General features: G+C 35.1%; 1 protein-coding gene across 7 annotated transcripts in view; it reads left to right on the forward strand.

Annotated features, from left to right (window-relative positions):
- Positions 1 to 15,866, forward strand: part of LOC451475 (Putative N-acetylated-alpha-linked acidic dipeptidase) — a 62,816-nt gene that overhangs the window by 27,661 nt on the left and 19,289 nt on the right. For all 7 annotated transcript variants that reach the window (XM_016921766.4, XM_016921764.4, XM_063784379.1 and 4 more), the window contains 5 exons: positions 5,125 to 5,223; positions 6,110 to 6,195; positions 7,622 to 7,741; positions 10,563 to 10,645; positions 12,581 to 12,644. In XM_016921766.4, coding sequence (XP_016777255.1) covers positions 5,125 to 5,223; positions 6,110 to 6,195; positions 7,622 to 7,741; positions 10,563 to 10,645; positions 12,581 to 12,644 — 452 coding nt within the window. The remainder of the gene's footprint in view (positions 1 to 5,124; positions 5,224 to 6,109; positions 6,196 to 7,621; positions 7,742 to 10,562; positions 10,646 to 12,580; positions 12,645 to 15,866) is intronic.

Consider the following 15,866-nt stretch of genomic DNA (forward strand, 5'->3'; position numbering starts at 1 on the left):
AAAAAATTTAAAACATGAACCTGTATTATCTTTGTAATTAGAAAAGAGGGATGCGTAATGTCATGGAATTAGATGTGAGATTTATTTAGACGTCTATGATTTGGTCTGGTTTACTAGGTCAATATCAGCTGTGCTCTGATAGTGTAATGGAATTATCTGATTGATTGAAAAATAACAAACACAATTCATCTGACATTACTGTGTCAGCCTCTGTAAGCCATTTTACAAATACAATCACCATTAATAACATAACTTTCATGGAAAAGTGCGTTCTACATTCAAAATTTCATAATTAAAAACAGACACTTTCTATTTATCCACCCATACTTTCTAAGCCATAATGAAACAGTCCATATAAGTGGAATTTAGTTTTAAAAAATTGTTTAAAAGAACATATGGTTTGTTTATGAATTTCACTGTGAAAATTTACTCTCTTGGCACAGGTACCTTGGGATTATGCCAAGATACTCAATTCTCAGGTTCTCTCAAGTGGTTAAGCAGTTTAGCATTGTGCACTAATTAGAAAAGACAGTGTTTTACAAATGGAATATATCATGAAATAAAAGTTTATTAATAAATGTGTGAGTAAATGAGGAGAGATATAAAGTCATATAATGGCCCAAGAATGCTGAGAACTTAAATAAAAAGTTGATGAAATGTGAGTGATGGTAAAAACTTCAATGTTGACTTGAGTGTGAGAGAAAGGGGACAACATATATATTGTTTCCTATTTTTCTTTACATGTATACTGAACACAGTGTGATTATGTGGTTTTAATTTGCCTTGTACAGTAACTTCTAGGACAGTAACTATAGTGCCAACAGTAACAGTAATAGCATGTATCCTGCATGGAGTGCTAATTATGCTTTAGCAATTACTGTTGTGCTAAATGCTTTACATACATCTCCTCAATTAACCTATAAAACAACAATATGAGTTAGTATTGTGATACTCATTTTAACCAATGTTCAGAGAGTAAGTGAGAGAGCCAGGGCCCAAATTCATGTCTGATGCAAAAGACACTTTGGTAAACACTACTTACTCTCTACTCAACGACGCAAGCATTTAGTAGCCACCTCTATTGATTATGGTGTTGTCTCATTCTTATGCCTCTGCTTGGGAGACCTTTAATGGCTTCTCACAGCCCACTCACTCAAGAAACATTTATAGAATGACTTTTATATTTCAGGCACTGTGGTAGAAGTAGGAATTAGGTAAAGTCAGTAGTAACGTCCTATCTTGTATTCTTGATTTTAGTAATTACTTTTTAAACTTGGTCAGTTTAACTAATGGTTTGCTAATTTTGTTGATCTTTCTAAAGAATCACCCTTGGTTTCACTGATTTTCTCTATTTATTTTATTATTTCTCTTTCAATCTTTTTAATTTCCTTTCTTATGCTTTATGAGTTTAGTTTAGTTTTCTTTGTCCAGTTTCTTAAGGTGAAAGCTTAGCTTAATGATTTGAGATTCTTTCTATATAGGTGTTTACAGCTATGTATTTTCCTTTAAGCACTGCTTTTGCTGCATCTCATAAATATTGGTATGTTGTGTCTTCATTTTCATTCATCTCAAAGCATTTTTAAATTGTATTTGCAAGTTCTTCTTTGACCCGTTGGTTATTTAGGAGTTAGTTGTTTAATTTCCATATATTTGTGAATTTCCTAAATTTACTTTTGTTATTGATTGCTAAATTCCTTTTATTGTGGTTGGATTAGTAAAAGAAGTATATGAGTAATAAAATGATTGTATAATTTCAACCTTTTAAATTTATCCAGACTCGTTTTACAGACATGATTTATTATGAAAAATGCTCCATGTGCACTTGAGATACACTATTTTTCAATTTCTTTCTCAAGGAATCTTAGTCATTTTATATCCCAACCAGAATAATCATCATGCCTTACACTTGCTCTATACTTGCCTGCCTCTGTGCCTGGAAGGCTCTTCGCCCTCATTTTTCCATGCCCGGCCCTTATTCATCTTTAAAATCCAGATCAAGTGAAACCTTCTTTAGAAAGTAATTCCTGATCTCACAAGCTGATTCAAGCTTTCTTTTGTCCAAATTTTTTAGAACTTTACCTTTGGTCTGTCATATTCTGTTTTATATTATGATTGGTTTTATATGTATTTTCTTCCGAGTGATTTATAAACTCTTTGGTGGAAAGACTGAGTCTTGTAAATATTTATATTTTTTAGTGAATAAAACACAGTGCCTTAAACATAGTAGACAACAAATCTTCTCCAAATGGTCAAATCAAAATTAATATGCTACAAGATACAGAATTATAAACTCAATACTGTCTATACATTAATTACTGTACACCTACCATCTACCAAATATGTTCAGAGACATTTTCCAACATTTATTTGTACTTCCTAATATTTTTGTGGTTTGAAATTTTAATATTCAACTTTTAAATATTTGTGGAATTTATTTATTATTTATAAAGTGAGAAAATGACCTAAAGAGATTTATACCTCAGTAACATTTTTCAACTGAAACTTCTCCATGTATGTGCATTATTTTTTCATTGGTATATTAGATTCTTATATATAACTATTATTATGTTCTCTTCTAGTCATTTGTTTACCTGTCCTTGTGGGGACACTACAATCGTGGCTTTATATTGTATTGTTTTATGGAAATATGGACTATTAATTTTTATTCTGAAAAGGAAATACATTTACAAAGTTCAAAGTTTGAAGGGATTTATAGTAAAGTTTTCCTCTCATCCATTTACACCCCCAAAGCAACTGATGTTATTAGTTTATAGTATATTAGCATAGTTCTCTGCTGCAGAGAGAGGTCCTGGAAAAAGTGTGTTGCTGGTCCACTGCAAAATGCAGAGGGTTTTATAGATGAGCTGGTGAAGAGGTAGTGTCTGATTTATATAAGTCATGGACAGACTGGTTAGGCCAGGTGTGCCATTTGCATAGGGTGTGAATTTCTGGTGGCCCCACCCTAATCTTTTATTATTCAGGTGAGTTCTCTGCCTGAGCTGCGCCATATTGCTCATTTCTCTGTTACTGTGCATGTGATAACAAAAACAGGGAAGATGGACCCTCCATGTGTACATGCCTGGCCCCCAGGTAGCCTTTTTTTTCTTTTGCTTTTTTTTTCAGACTGAGTTTTGCTCTTTTTGCCCAGGCTGGAGTGCAATGACGTGATCTCACCTCACCACAATCTCTACCTCCCAGGTTCAAGTGATTCTCCTGCCTCAGCCTCCCAAATAGCTGGGATTACAGGCATGTGCCACCATGCCCGGCTCATTTTTTGCATTTTTTTTTTTTTTTTAGGAGACGGGGTTTCTCCATGTTGGTCGGGCTGATCTCAAACTCCCGACCTCAGGTGATCCGCTTGCCTCACCCTCCCAAAGTGCTGGGATTACAGGCGTGAGCCACCGCGCCCGGCTCCAGGTAGCCCTTTTCTATTGGCACAGCTGCCAGCATTCTCCCGCACTTTCAGCTTGCTAATCTATGTTTGCAGCTCGATTTTTCAGGCTGCTTTTTGTTAGAAAAAAAAAGTAATTTATTGGGCTGCTTTTTGTTAGAAGGGAAGCTCTGCTGAGGACTCTGTTGCCCCCATTATCTGCTTACTAAATTTCTTTCTACCTCCTGTATCAATGTTTTATGTATAATTAAGTATATGTATATTCTTTACTTGCCTTTTGCAAATTTTCTGTTTATTTAATACTCTGCTGTTTTGACTATGTATTATGCTTTCTACCAACGTAAAATGCCTCTTCATCTTGCTTGATGCTTTAGACGTGGCATTTTATTGTAAATAGTTTAAATAAATTTTATAATACATTACTTGAAATTCTGTTTAATATACAAACTCCTTAGTGAAAAAGGGAAAAAAGAGAGGAATTATTTACACTTTGATAGAGCATTTTAAAACGAGATGTTAATTCTAATGAATTTTCCATGAGAGAGTGATCTTACTGATTGTTTCCTTATTGCATGTGCAGTAGATTCTAGGTTAAGTTGAGCTATTCATATTTCCTCAAACAGGTAGACAGGGAACAAGCACCTGTGTACAGGCACAGAAGAAAACAGGACACGACAGAGCATGCTCCACCGCACAGCCTGGAGTGCATGAGGGTGCGTGACCACAGAGAAAGCCTTACAGGACAGACTGAAATTCTCCACTTTTGATTTCATAACTAAACATCTCAGTATAATATCAGATAATGACATTTATTTTTCCAGGCCATTATTTAAGTGGAGCTGGGTTTAAGATTTGGAATATTCATTTAACAGGAACAAAATGCCTGTGGTAGGCCCAAAGAAGTCTGTTTTTGCCTTACAGCTGGATTTTCATAAAAATATAGTTACAATTAAGGTCGAGATTATTCAGTTTGAACACTCAGTCTCTTAAGTTTGTCTGGAAACACATTTGTCTCTCTGTAGCTGTTTAGTAAAAGTATATTGTTTTACATGCCCATATCAAGAATAAGTTAATCCATCATCTTAATACAGTAAAGGCAGATATGTTGAAGTGAAACTACAAGAACCCCACCATTTCATAAACATTACCATGTTTTCTTTCTCAGTCACCTGCTGAAAGATAACCAGGGACCATGGCATATACTGGGTGGTCTGCCTGAATCTTTATTTCTGAATTTTAAAAAATAGCGTGAAGCTTTTAGGGGCTTCTGAAATGAAATCCTTTCTTTTGATCCTCCTGTCTTCTTAGTAGGTGTGTATGAAAGTACTTTGTAAAAAATAACTATATACCAGTGAGACAAATAAGAATGGAAAATTTCAGAGAGTTAGACATCAAGCTCTTTCTTCAGCACATGCTCTGGAAAGCACTTTTAGATTTACTACTAGATAGTGGTAAGGCAGATCAAATTCTTATCAATAATTTGAATCTTAATTATACCACTTACTAGTTGCATGACTTTGGGCATGTTATCTAAGCCTCCTGTGCCCCATCTGTGAAGTGGAGGTAGCAATTCCTCAGAATTGTGGTAAGGTTTAAATGACGCATTATATTCAAAGCACTTTGCACTCATTAAAGATATTATGAGCAGATGCTCAATAAAGTGAATCCATTAACATTTTAATGTGTTACTTCAAGGTTTTTTTGTGGCTAATAATTTTTTTTGTGTCCAACAGAAAAATGGGTGGCTCAGCACCACCAGATAGCAGCTGGAGAGGAAGTCTCAAAGTGCCCTACAATGTTGGACCTGGCTTTACTGGAAACTTTTCTACACAGTTAAGAGACTATTTTAATTTTAACTCTTTTAAGGGGGAGCCTTAAAGAAAAAAATACTATAGAGGATGACAGAAAAAGTAAAATTTAGGTAATACCAGCAGGAAACAAAACTGCAAGTTAGAACCAGTGTAATTTTTGCCTGTGAACAATTAGAAATCTTTAAACAAGATTGAAGATTTAAAAGTTATGAGTGTTGTTGGAACTCAGAAAATGAATAACCCAAAGTATGGTGTTTTGGCATGCTGAGCACTTTGAACTAAAGGATAAAAGTCCTTAGACGCAGCTTCAGAATCAATAATTCTGACCTCTTACTTCACCCCACAAGAGCAGAGTGTAAGTTTCTCTCTGAAGTTCCCTTATCTGAAGCTCCTGCAGAAGGAAGACAATGACTTTCCTTCCCCTCCCTGAAATTTTATTAACCAGGGAAGATTGAACTCATATAGTGGGAAGGAAGACTGAGGCATATCACTTTATCTGCACAGGCTTTGTCACAAGCTGTTGACTGTTCTCTAGCTCCATTCAAGTTCCAAAGAGAATTATTTATAAACTATTGCCTGCTCTTTGGGCCCATTTAACTCTCTTGAAAACCATTTACCACCCCTCAAAACCACCTGCACTCCCCCACTTCCCCCTCCTCTATGAAGAGGGTGCTAGTTAAACTTCAGCCATTTGGCCTTTGAGTCTCACATTTTGTTTGGCTCCTGTATACACTGGTGTGTTAGCAAGTTTGTACGCCTTTTCTCCTGTTAATCAATTTTCAGTTTGTTTTACCAGACTTGAACCTTCAAAGGCAGAGGGGAAAATTCCCTTAACCCTTACAGTGTTAATCTGTTAACCAGTTTTGTTTTGTTTTTTTTCAAAGAATGTCTTTTATTTTTGCATTAGAAAAGTCAAGATGCACATCCACTCTACCAATGAAGTGACGAGAATTTACAATGTGATAGGTACTCTCAGAGGAGCAGTGGAACCAGGTAAAGGAATCGTTTGCTTAGCAAATATTGATCAAGTAGCTGTTATGTGCTGGATACTACCAAGCTCTGGGAGTGCAAAGTGAATCAAAGCAAACAAACAAACAAACAAATGAAGAAAATCAGTGGAACTCACCTAAAAACAAAAGAAATAAATATGAAATAATTTTGTATTGTGGTACAGGTGGTGAAGAAAAGTGAACATTTGGTGCTAGGCTGGGCAAATGACCAAGGTGAATGATCAGTTGTGCAGGCCTCAATTAAAGGATGAAGGGAAGCAGGGTAGGGAAAGATTTGTTTTCTTCTGAGTTTTCTGAATTTTTTTTTACCATATTTTTGCACAGAGAAATATCTTCATGATAACTATGAACATCTATATAAAATATCACACTCTTAGAAAATTAAGATAATCTTGTATTAATGAATCTTTTGCATAGTTTTATTTTCTACCACTAAAGCCACTGATAAAATATATGGACATATGATTTCCATAGAAGTTCAGATGATCTACTGATTAATACATTTTATGCATAGTCTTAGTTCGTGAAGGCTCAGTTTCTTATGAACTATTTGGTTCTGTATTTCTTACCAAAACAGATACTATTAAATGCATATTAAACATATTAATTGCATGTTTCTTACAAGCAGCTAATGATTTATTTTGGATCAAGAATATTGATATCCTTGTTGTTTGCATATTCTAAAGAGTACTAAACAATATATAAGTGGCTACTATTGAATAATACTGAGTACCTATTTTGTGCCAGCTCCGTGATAAGCATTGGAAATGGGGAGATAAAAGAAGACACAGATCCGAGGCAAAGAGCTGACAGTTTGTGAAGGGAGCCATATGCTTAAGGGTGATCAATGCTTTATCACTCCTGATAGCTGGGTAGGCAAAGAAATTCCCTCTTCTATAGAAAATACTTGAGCTGTACCTTAAAAACTGCATAGAGGGAGAAAATATTTGAGCTGTACCTTAAAAACTGAATAGAGGGAGAAAATATTTGAGCTGTACCTTAAAAACTGAATAGAAAGAATAGGAATTGGAGAACTTCCTATGTGGCCACTATGTTCTCTTATTTTGGATATATTCGAAAGTGGTAAGTTAGGTAAGAGAGGAGTATTCTCTTATTCACACAAAAAAATGTGAATAAGGATAACGTTAAACTTTAATTACTTAATGTAGTACTTATAATTATAGTAATACATTTCAATATATATTTGCTTTATAGCATGTATGCTTTCTCAGATAGAAGAAATACATATTAAAATCAGAAATAACATATTTTCACAAATCTTGGGGAACCTAGCCTTTTTTTTTTTTTTTGAGTCATGAGTGCTTTGTATTTAGATGCTACTGAGTTGTTTGCAATGTTCTCTTTTATTGACCTGAAATGACAAATAATCTTGTATCTATGCTTTCTAGACAGATATGTCATTCTGGGAGGTCACAGGGACTCATGGGTGTTTGGTGGTATTGACCCTCAGAGTGGAGCAGCTGTTGTTCATGAAATTGTAAGGAGCTTTGGAACACTGAAAAAGGAAGGTAATACAAACAAACAGCAAAAAAACCAACCTATCTGAGTCTCAGTTTAGTCTTCTGTAAAGGGAGTATAAAAATACTACCTCAACCATTACATGTGTTTGGTAAAAATACCAATACAATTTTTAATGTTGGTTGGTTAATTATATTGTTTATTTATTTTTGCATTTATTTATATAACACATATATTGTTGATATTTATGTATTAAGTGATAATCTGAAATAAAGGAATTATACTGTTAATGGTTGTTCTTGGCAACTAAGAAGATGAAGATGGGTTATTACATCACTAGAGAAAACACACTGAAATTAGATTATAAGCCAAAGCTTCCTAGTCAGAGACTGTAAGCGATGTTCCTCCGTCTCTTCTAACCCTAGACCTCAGATTACATGTGCAGAGTAATTAAGGAGATAGATGCTGTATTCGGAGAAATACTGGTCTTAGGTCTAATGGGATTCTGTCAAAAGTTTGGAATCTGTGTTCTCACATCCTGAGCCCTGGTGTGCTCTCACAAAAATTAGGTTTACACTCGTAACATCACCACTTTAGCTATTTTAGAATCTTCATATGAAAGCCAAAGTAAAATTTAGTTCAAATGTTTGCTTTTTTTTTTTTTTTTTAATTATACTTTAAGTTTTAGGGTACATGTGCACATTGTGCAGGTTAGTTACATATGTATACATGTGCCATGCTGGTGCGCTGCACCCACTAACTCGTCATCTAGCATTAGGTATATCTCCCAATGCTATCCCTCCCCCCTCCCCCCTCCCCACCACAGTCCTCAGAGTGTGATATTCCCCTTCCTATGTCCATGTGATCTCATTGTTCAATTCCCACCTATGAGTGAGAATATGCGGTGTTTGGTTTTTTGTTCTTGCGATAGTTTACTGAGAATGATGGTTTCCAATTTCATCCATGTCCCTACAAAGGACATGAACTCATCATTTTTTATGGCTGCATAGTATTCCATGGTGTATATGTGCCATATTTTCTTAATCCAGTCTATCATTGTTGGACATTTGGGTTGGTTCCAAGTCTTTGCTATTGTGAATAATGCCGCAATAAACATACGTGTGCATGTGTCTTTATAGCAGCATGATTTATAGTCATTTGGGTATATACCCAGTAATGGGATGGCTGGGTCAAATGGTATTTCTAGTTCTAGATCCCTGAGGAATCGCCACACTGACTTCCACAATGGTTGAACTAGTTTACAGTCCCACCAACAGTGTAAAAGTGTTCCTATTTCTCCACATCCTCTCCAGCACCTGTTCTTTCCTGACTTTTTAATGATTGCCATTCTAACTGGTGTGAGATGATATCTCATAGTGGTTTCAAATGTTTGCTTTTTAAAATAATAATTACACATTGAGAGCAGGAAGTTCATTCTCTTTATTGACCCTGCAAACAAGGTGTCTGGGGCTGTAAAATGTAATCTATATATTTTTATCAACAATAAAAACAATAATGTATGTTGTTTGCATAGTATTTACTTTTTTTTTGAGAAACTGTTTTTATATGTCCTAACTTCTTTGAAGTCATAGCAACTAGGGAGAAGACATATTTACTTATCTTCTCATGTTACAGATAAGTTAACCAAGGTTTAGAGAATCAAGTAATTTCCCCAGGATTATGTAGCTAGCATGTGGCAGAATAAGAGAATCAGGGCTCAAACTGAAATTTCTGACTACCAGTCCTCAAAACCATGATGTCTCTATTTAAAATAAAATGTAAAGGCACTCAGTTCTTTTTTCTACACAGCTATCTTATATTTGAAGAAAACAAACAATGGAGACCTAAATTTACATAATTCATGAAGTAGGTAGTATTTAATTTTATTACAAAAATGTTTCATGATTTTTCTAGGAAATTCCTGTGGTAACTATACAAAAGATCACTGTGACAATTATAGAATATGCCAAAGAAGTGGAATGTTGATAAATAATAATAGGAAATTTGAATAATACTATTGACAAAAACAAAAGACTCGAGTTAACAGCTATACTATACACATTCTTAAGCACACATGAATATTTACTAAGATGATGACTACTCGCAATTTTGGGGGCATCTACTCAGTGCTTTCTAAACATTATTCCATCCAATCCTCCCACAATCAAGTGGTGTCTTCATCTTTACTCTCTTGTTCCTTGTATACAGATGAAGAAATGGAAGTTTAGTAGGTTTGAATAACTTTCCCTCAGTCATGCTGCTAGTGAGAGAACCAGGGTTTGAAACAAGATCTTGCCTTAACTCCAAGGTCAGTGTTTATAACCTCCGAGACACATCACCCCTCTATTGAATTATGTGGTTTTCAGCAACAGCAAACATTGCTGTTGCTAACTGAGCCCTTGTTGATTAATTCTGGCAGAGAATGGACTGAAATCATACGGACCAGCTGATATTGAACAATTGTTCATTTGATGTCAGAACAACAGGAAAGAGTTCTAAAGGATTTTCTTTCAGTTATATCTGCTTTCAGAATACCAAATGCACCTAGAAATTTCTTTCTTTCTTCTAGGCAGTTGCAGACCACCAATGACTTCCTGTGCATAGCGAATCATTATAAACCTATTAGAATGTTTTATGATCTTGCAAGATTTTTACTGTCACATTTCCCCCCTTTTCTATGTAATTGTGCTATTTTGTATTGACAACTTTAAAATCTTACCAAAGAAAGTTACGTAAGTAAAGATTTTTTACCACAATTTGCCCTTCCCAAACCATCAGTGACTTTTTTTTTTTTCCCAATCTGGGCTTGGTAGTGTCCTGGGTATATTATGAATTTTTTTTCTATCATTTATATATACACTTACATTTTAGGGTGGAGACCTAGAAGAACAATTTTGTTTGCAAGCTGGGATGCAGAAGAATTTGGTCTTCTTGGTTCTACTGAGTGGGCAGAGGTTAGTTGGTAATTTGCTATAATATAAATTTTTATAAAATAAAGTAGCCAGGACTTATTTGCCAAGCATGTAAAAATAAGAAGTGAATATAATGAGAAAGTATTCAAAGTTTTTTCCCCAAAATCTGAAGTAACATATTCTTGTTCAAAAATCAGCAATAAAAATCTCTGTTGCTAAAGAACTAAGTTTTGTTTGAACCTTTTAGAGCCACTTAATGTCAATTGTCAAAATTAATTGATCTTTATTTCCTGGGAGTATGAGAGTAAATAAGTAGATATGCTAGAAACCAAACATCAAAACAAGGAGTTAGTTTCTTAATCATATTGTAGTTTATTCTTCAAAATATTGTCTTAGCAAACATGAACGACCTAACAGACTTTTTCAGTGAATATCTTCCCATAAACACGTCATTTAAATGGAGAATCTTGTCTGATTCAAAGGGAATTAAGCTATTTCAAATTTATGAAAAATATGAAGTTAAATTGTCTCTATTTCCTGACCATGAAGCCAAATTTTCCTGTATCATGTTTGATTTCTATCACGATTCTATTACGCTTTCCAAAATATCTCCTAAAGCTAACTATACAGAGTCTCGCTCTGTTGCCCAGGCTGGAGTACAGTGACGTGACTTCTGCTCACTGCAGCGTCAGCATCCCGGGTTCAAGCAATTCTCCTGCCCTAGGCTCCTGAGTAGCTGGGATTACAGGCATGTGCCACCACACCTGGCTAATTTTTTTATATTTAATAGAGACAGGGTTTTGCTGTGTTGGCCAGGCTGGCCTCAAAGTCCTGAGCTTAAGTGATATGCCTGCCTCGGCCTCCCAAAGTGCTAGGAATACAGGCGTGCGTCACCACGCCTGGCTGTAAGGTATACTTTTCATTTATCTTTCTTAATTCATAATGACCTGCTCTATGTTAAATTATGCTAAAAGTAAGGCAGAAATCTCCACCACAGAATATTTACTAAGCCATTTGAAAAGTAATTTTACCTGCATGTATTGTTGGCTTTATATAACAGAAACATTAGCTATAAAGTAAATATATGTAAAGTCAATGTTTATTCCATTAATTTCCAGTCAAGCTGTAAATATTTATTGGCTCCTTTCATACTCCAGATATTATGTGAAACCCTGTGGACTTTAATTTTCTTTGAAAAAAAATGGTGCTCCTGTAGACTTAGTCAAAGTTTTATAAGAAAGAATTTTGCCACTATCTGGAAGAACCTAATATTTTGACGGTGTAATTTGTGTCTTTCAAATTATTTTTTTCCCTTACAGTTGCATTTTTTTCATTTTTTATCTTATAGTCAGAATGCTTAGGAAATTACGTATTTTAGAGACTCAGAATTCACACTGATATCTCAAAAAAACTTTGCTACGCTTTGTTTTAAAGTGTGCAATTATCAATATTGACCAGGAGATGGTACCATCCTACAGGAGAGCCTGACTTCATGGTCAGGAGATGATTTAAGTTCACTTATTTTTCATAATATGAAATTTAATTTGAAATTTCATACACTTAAAATACCTTCATTCCATATGAATCAGACAAGATTCTCTGCTTAAATAATGAGATGTTTATAGGAAGATTTTCACTGAAAAGTCTCTTAGGTCATTCATGTTTGCTAAGACAATTTTTTGAAGGATAAACTACAGTATGGTTAAGAAATTAACTCTTTTTCCACTTACCGTAAGTATATGGACAATTTCATCTTAAATATTAGCTTTTAACAAGTTTTGCTTGTTGTTTCCTACCAGTAATCTTTATTGAAATTCTTTCAAAGCAGCTCTTTTATGAGAATTTCTTATGTCAAATTTGTCGTTAATATGGGTCAGCTCAATTAGAAATCTACATACATTAAATGTAGATGTGCATTTTGTGGGGGAGGAGGAGTGGGTTATAACTTTATATTTATAGTTTTCCTTTTTATTGTAGGAGAATTCAAGACTCCTTCAAGAGCGTGGCGTGGCTTATATTAATGCTGACTCGTCTATAGAAGGTGAATATCGTTGGTCTCATAAGAAAAGATGTGATTAAACTAGGAGCAGCAGTCTAGCTAATAAATTATGCACTAACAAGGAAGGCTATGTATTAACGTGTGGTTAGGGAATCTACTGCAACCTCTGACAGGAAGCAGTGTGTGAACCCTAGTTGAGAGTTGGGTGAGCCCTAGGTGAGCAGGTTTTTCTTTTCTTCTTTCCTTTCCTTTTGTTTTCTTTTCTCTTTTCTTTTCTTTCTTTTCTTACTTTTTTTTTTTTTTTTTTTTTTGCTTTGCAGTATAGAGTACTAATTCAGAAAAGCAGCATTCTTTGATTAGCTTCATCTGGCAGATTTCTTTTTATATACAGCAGGAATTTAGTAAGTATCTGTTGAATGATTAACTCAGGGACCTAAAGAGTTCTATAATTTAGAATGGTGTGGAAAAAAAAGTATCATTTGTGGGGTGCAGTGGCTCACGCCTGTAATCGCAGCACTTTGGGAGGCTGAAGCGGGTGGATCACTTCAGGTCAGGATTTCGAAACCAGCCTGGCCAACATGGTGAAACCCCATAGCTATTACAAATGCAAAAATTAGCCGGGCGTGGTGGCGCACTCAGTATAGATAATATGCTAAATCAATCTTGAATTATAATGTATGCAGGTACTTTAGAAAGGGTAGGATAAAACCACTCTGGGAGTTCAGAGGAAAGAATAATAGAAACTTCAGGAAAGGCTTGAGAAAGGGGATAGGCATTTGAGGCTGACTTTAAAGAATGGAAATACGCTTAATAAGCAAAGGACGAAACTAAAGGAAATCTCAGATTGATTTTCATGAAAATGAAAGAGTCCATTGTCACTACAATCCAGCTCCACTAATATATCTATATCTTGACCATATGCAACATCCCAGTCATTGCACTCCTGTTCTCTACACTCAGATTGCTCTTCAACACCTCTTTATGTGTTTAATCCTTATCCTTAGACCCTCCTTTGAAATGCTACTTTTTCAGGGAAGACATGTCTTCATGGCACTCATCACTGTCATTATTAAGTAATTATTTGTTTTACAAGTAATAGACTGTATTCTTTAACAAGGAACAGACAGTATCTTGCTTATTCACTCCTAGATTCCTAATGTCTTATTAAATAAATATTTGTGGTATGGTTGCAAAAAAAAAAGGACTAAATGAATGAAGGGGCAATTTTTTAGAATATTTTCTTTAGTGTATTAGTAAATTTGCCATGTCAACACTCGGAACATGAGAACTTGATGGAGTCACGTTGGCATTTTCTTTTTCTTTTTCTGTTTTTTTTTTTTGTGTTTTTTTGTTTCTGTTCTTTTTCTGTTTTTTGTTTGTTTGTTTGTTTTTTCTGTTTCCGTTCTTCTTCTTTTGTTTGTCTGCTTGTTTGTTTTGAGTCAGGGTCTCACTCTGCAGCGCAGGTTGGAGTGCATGGAGCAATCATGGCTCACTAGTCTTGATTTCCCAGGCTCAAGTGATCCTCCAACCTCAACCTCCTTGGTAGCTGGGACTACAGGCAAACGCTAGACATCCAGCTAATTTTTGTATTTTTAGTGGAGATGACGTTTGACCATATTACCCAGGTTGGTCTCAAACTCCTGGGCTCAAGCTGTCTATCCACATTGTTCTCCCAAAATGCTAGGATAACGGGTCTGAGCCACAGCTCCCAATCTTCCTTTTCTTCTTTGTCAATGCCTCTGAGCTACACTGTTCTGAAAGTTAGTTTACACAGTGCATTTGGTTATTCTTTTCTCCTTCTCTTAGGGTAGTGGCTAAGAGCTTGACCTTTGGCATCAGATGCAACTTCCCATTTGTGTGACCCAAGCTATTTACTTTCTGTGCCTCAGTTTTCTCACATCTAAATATAACTTCTAAGAGCCCCTATCTCAAAGGCTCCTGTAAGGGCAAAAAAGTTACATTTGCAAATTTCCCAGACCTGTGCCTTGCACAGAGTAAATGTCAAAAAAATTTAACTTTGATTAGTATCATTACACCTACTTAAAACACATAATAAGGTGAAATATATATATGTATATATATGTATGTATATTATATGCCCACCCAGAATAAATACTCCAAATATGTTTTCTTGAAAAGTAGAATAACGTTCTCTTTATTGATAGTTTTTTTCTGTTTTTTTTTTTTGTTGTTGTTGTTGTTGTTGTTGTTATTGTTGTTTTGAAATGAGATCTTGTAGTATTGTCCAGGATAGTTTCAAACTCCTGAGCTCAACTGATCCTCCCCCCGTCAGCCTCCCAAGTAGCTGGGAAAACAGGTGTGTGGCACCATACTTGGCCATAGTTTTTTAAGATTTGATATTTTAATGTATTTTAAAAACTCATTAAGCTTTGCTACTTATGTCATCCCTGGCTTGAAATTGCTTCATTGTGTCTCTATAATTTTCAAAATCGAGAACAAAGGACAGGAGGTACTATATGATTGGGACACCATTCATCTCACTTGTTTTATATTTTTACATTGTATTAATTTTTCTTTCTCAAATAATACAAATAATCATAGATTCTGAAATTTCTAATGTTAAAATGTAAAATTTACAAATAAAGCAAAACTCCTCAATGCAAACTACTCTCAAACTTAGTCCTCTCTCCAAAGGTATTACTGTCCTCAGTTTTGGGTGTTTCCATCATGTTGGCATTAATATATAGAATTTAGCTTCACAAAGCACTAAGAGCCTAGTGGGTGCTATCTCAGGTGCTTTACACGTAAAAAAATTATTCAGTACTCACAATAACCCTCTGAGATAAGTAGGTAAACATTTTTATTATCTCTTTTGTATAAAAGAAGAAACTGACACTCAGAGAGGTTAAGTAACTTTCCCAAGGCCATACAGCTAGTGAAGGGTTGAGCTTAGACTCAAATCAGACTAGTCTGTTCCAACTTTACCCTTCTAACCACTACACTCTATTGTCTCTCACCACCTTATACAGGTATTTGGTATCATATTACAGCTAAATGGTTCTACAACTTGCCTTTTTCATTCAGCAACACATTATGAAAAACTTTCCATATCAGCACATATCTCTGTTTCACTTAAAAAACAAACACTACCACCAGACAACAAAAATCTACACTATAATCAATAGGACAAATTCTGTATCAATTTTCTAGCTGCTGGACAGATTGCTTCAGTTTGTTGTGGTTAATATTATTTTGTTTGCATGCTTTTTTGGTATAATGTGAGGAGAGGGTAGAGAGCTACAA

This window comes from Pan troglodytes, chromosome 9 (genome assembly GCF_028858775.2).
Source record: "Pan troglodytes isolate AG18354 chromosome 9, NHGRI_mPanTro3-v2.0_pri, whole genome shotgun sequence".
Classification (NCBI taxonomy): Eukaryota; Metazoa; Chordata; class Mammalia; order Primates; family Hominidae; genus Pan; species Pan troglodytes.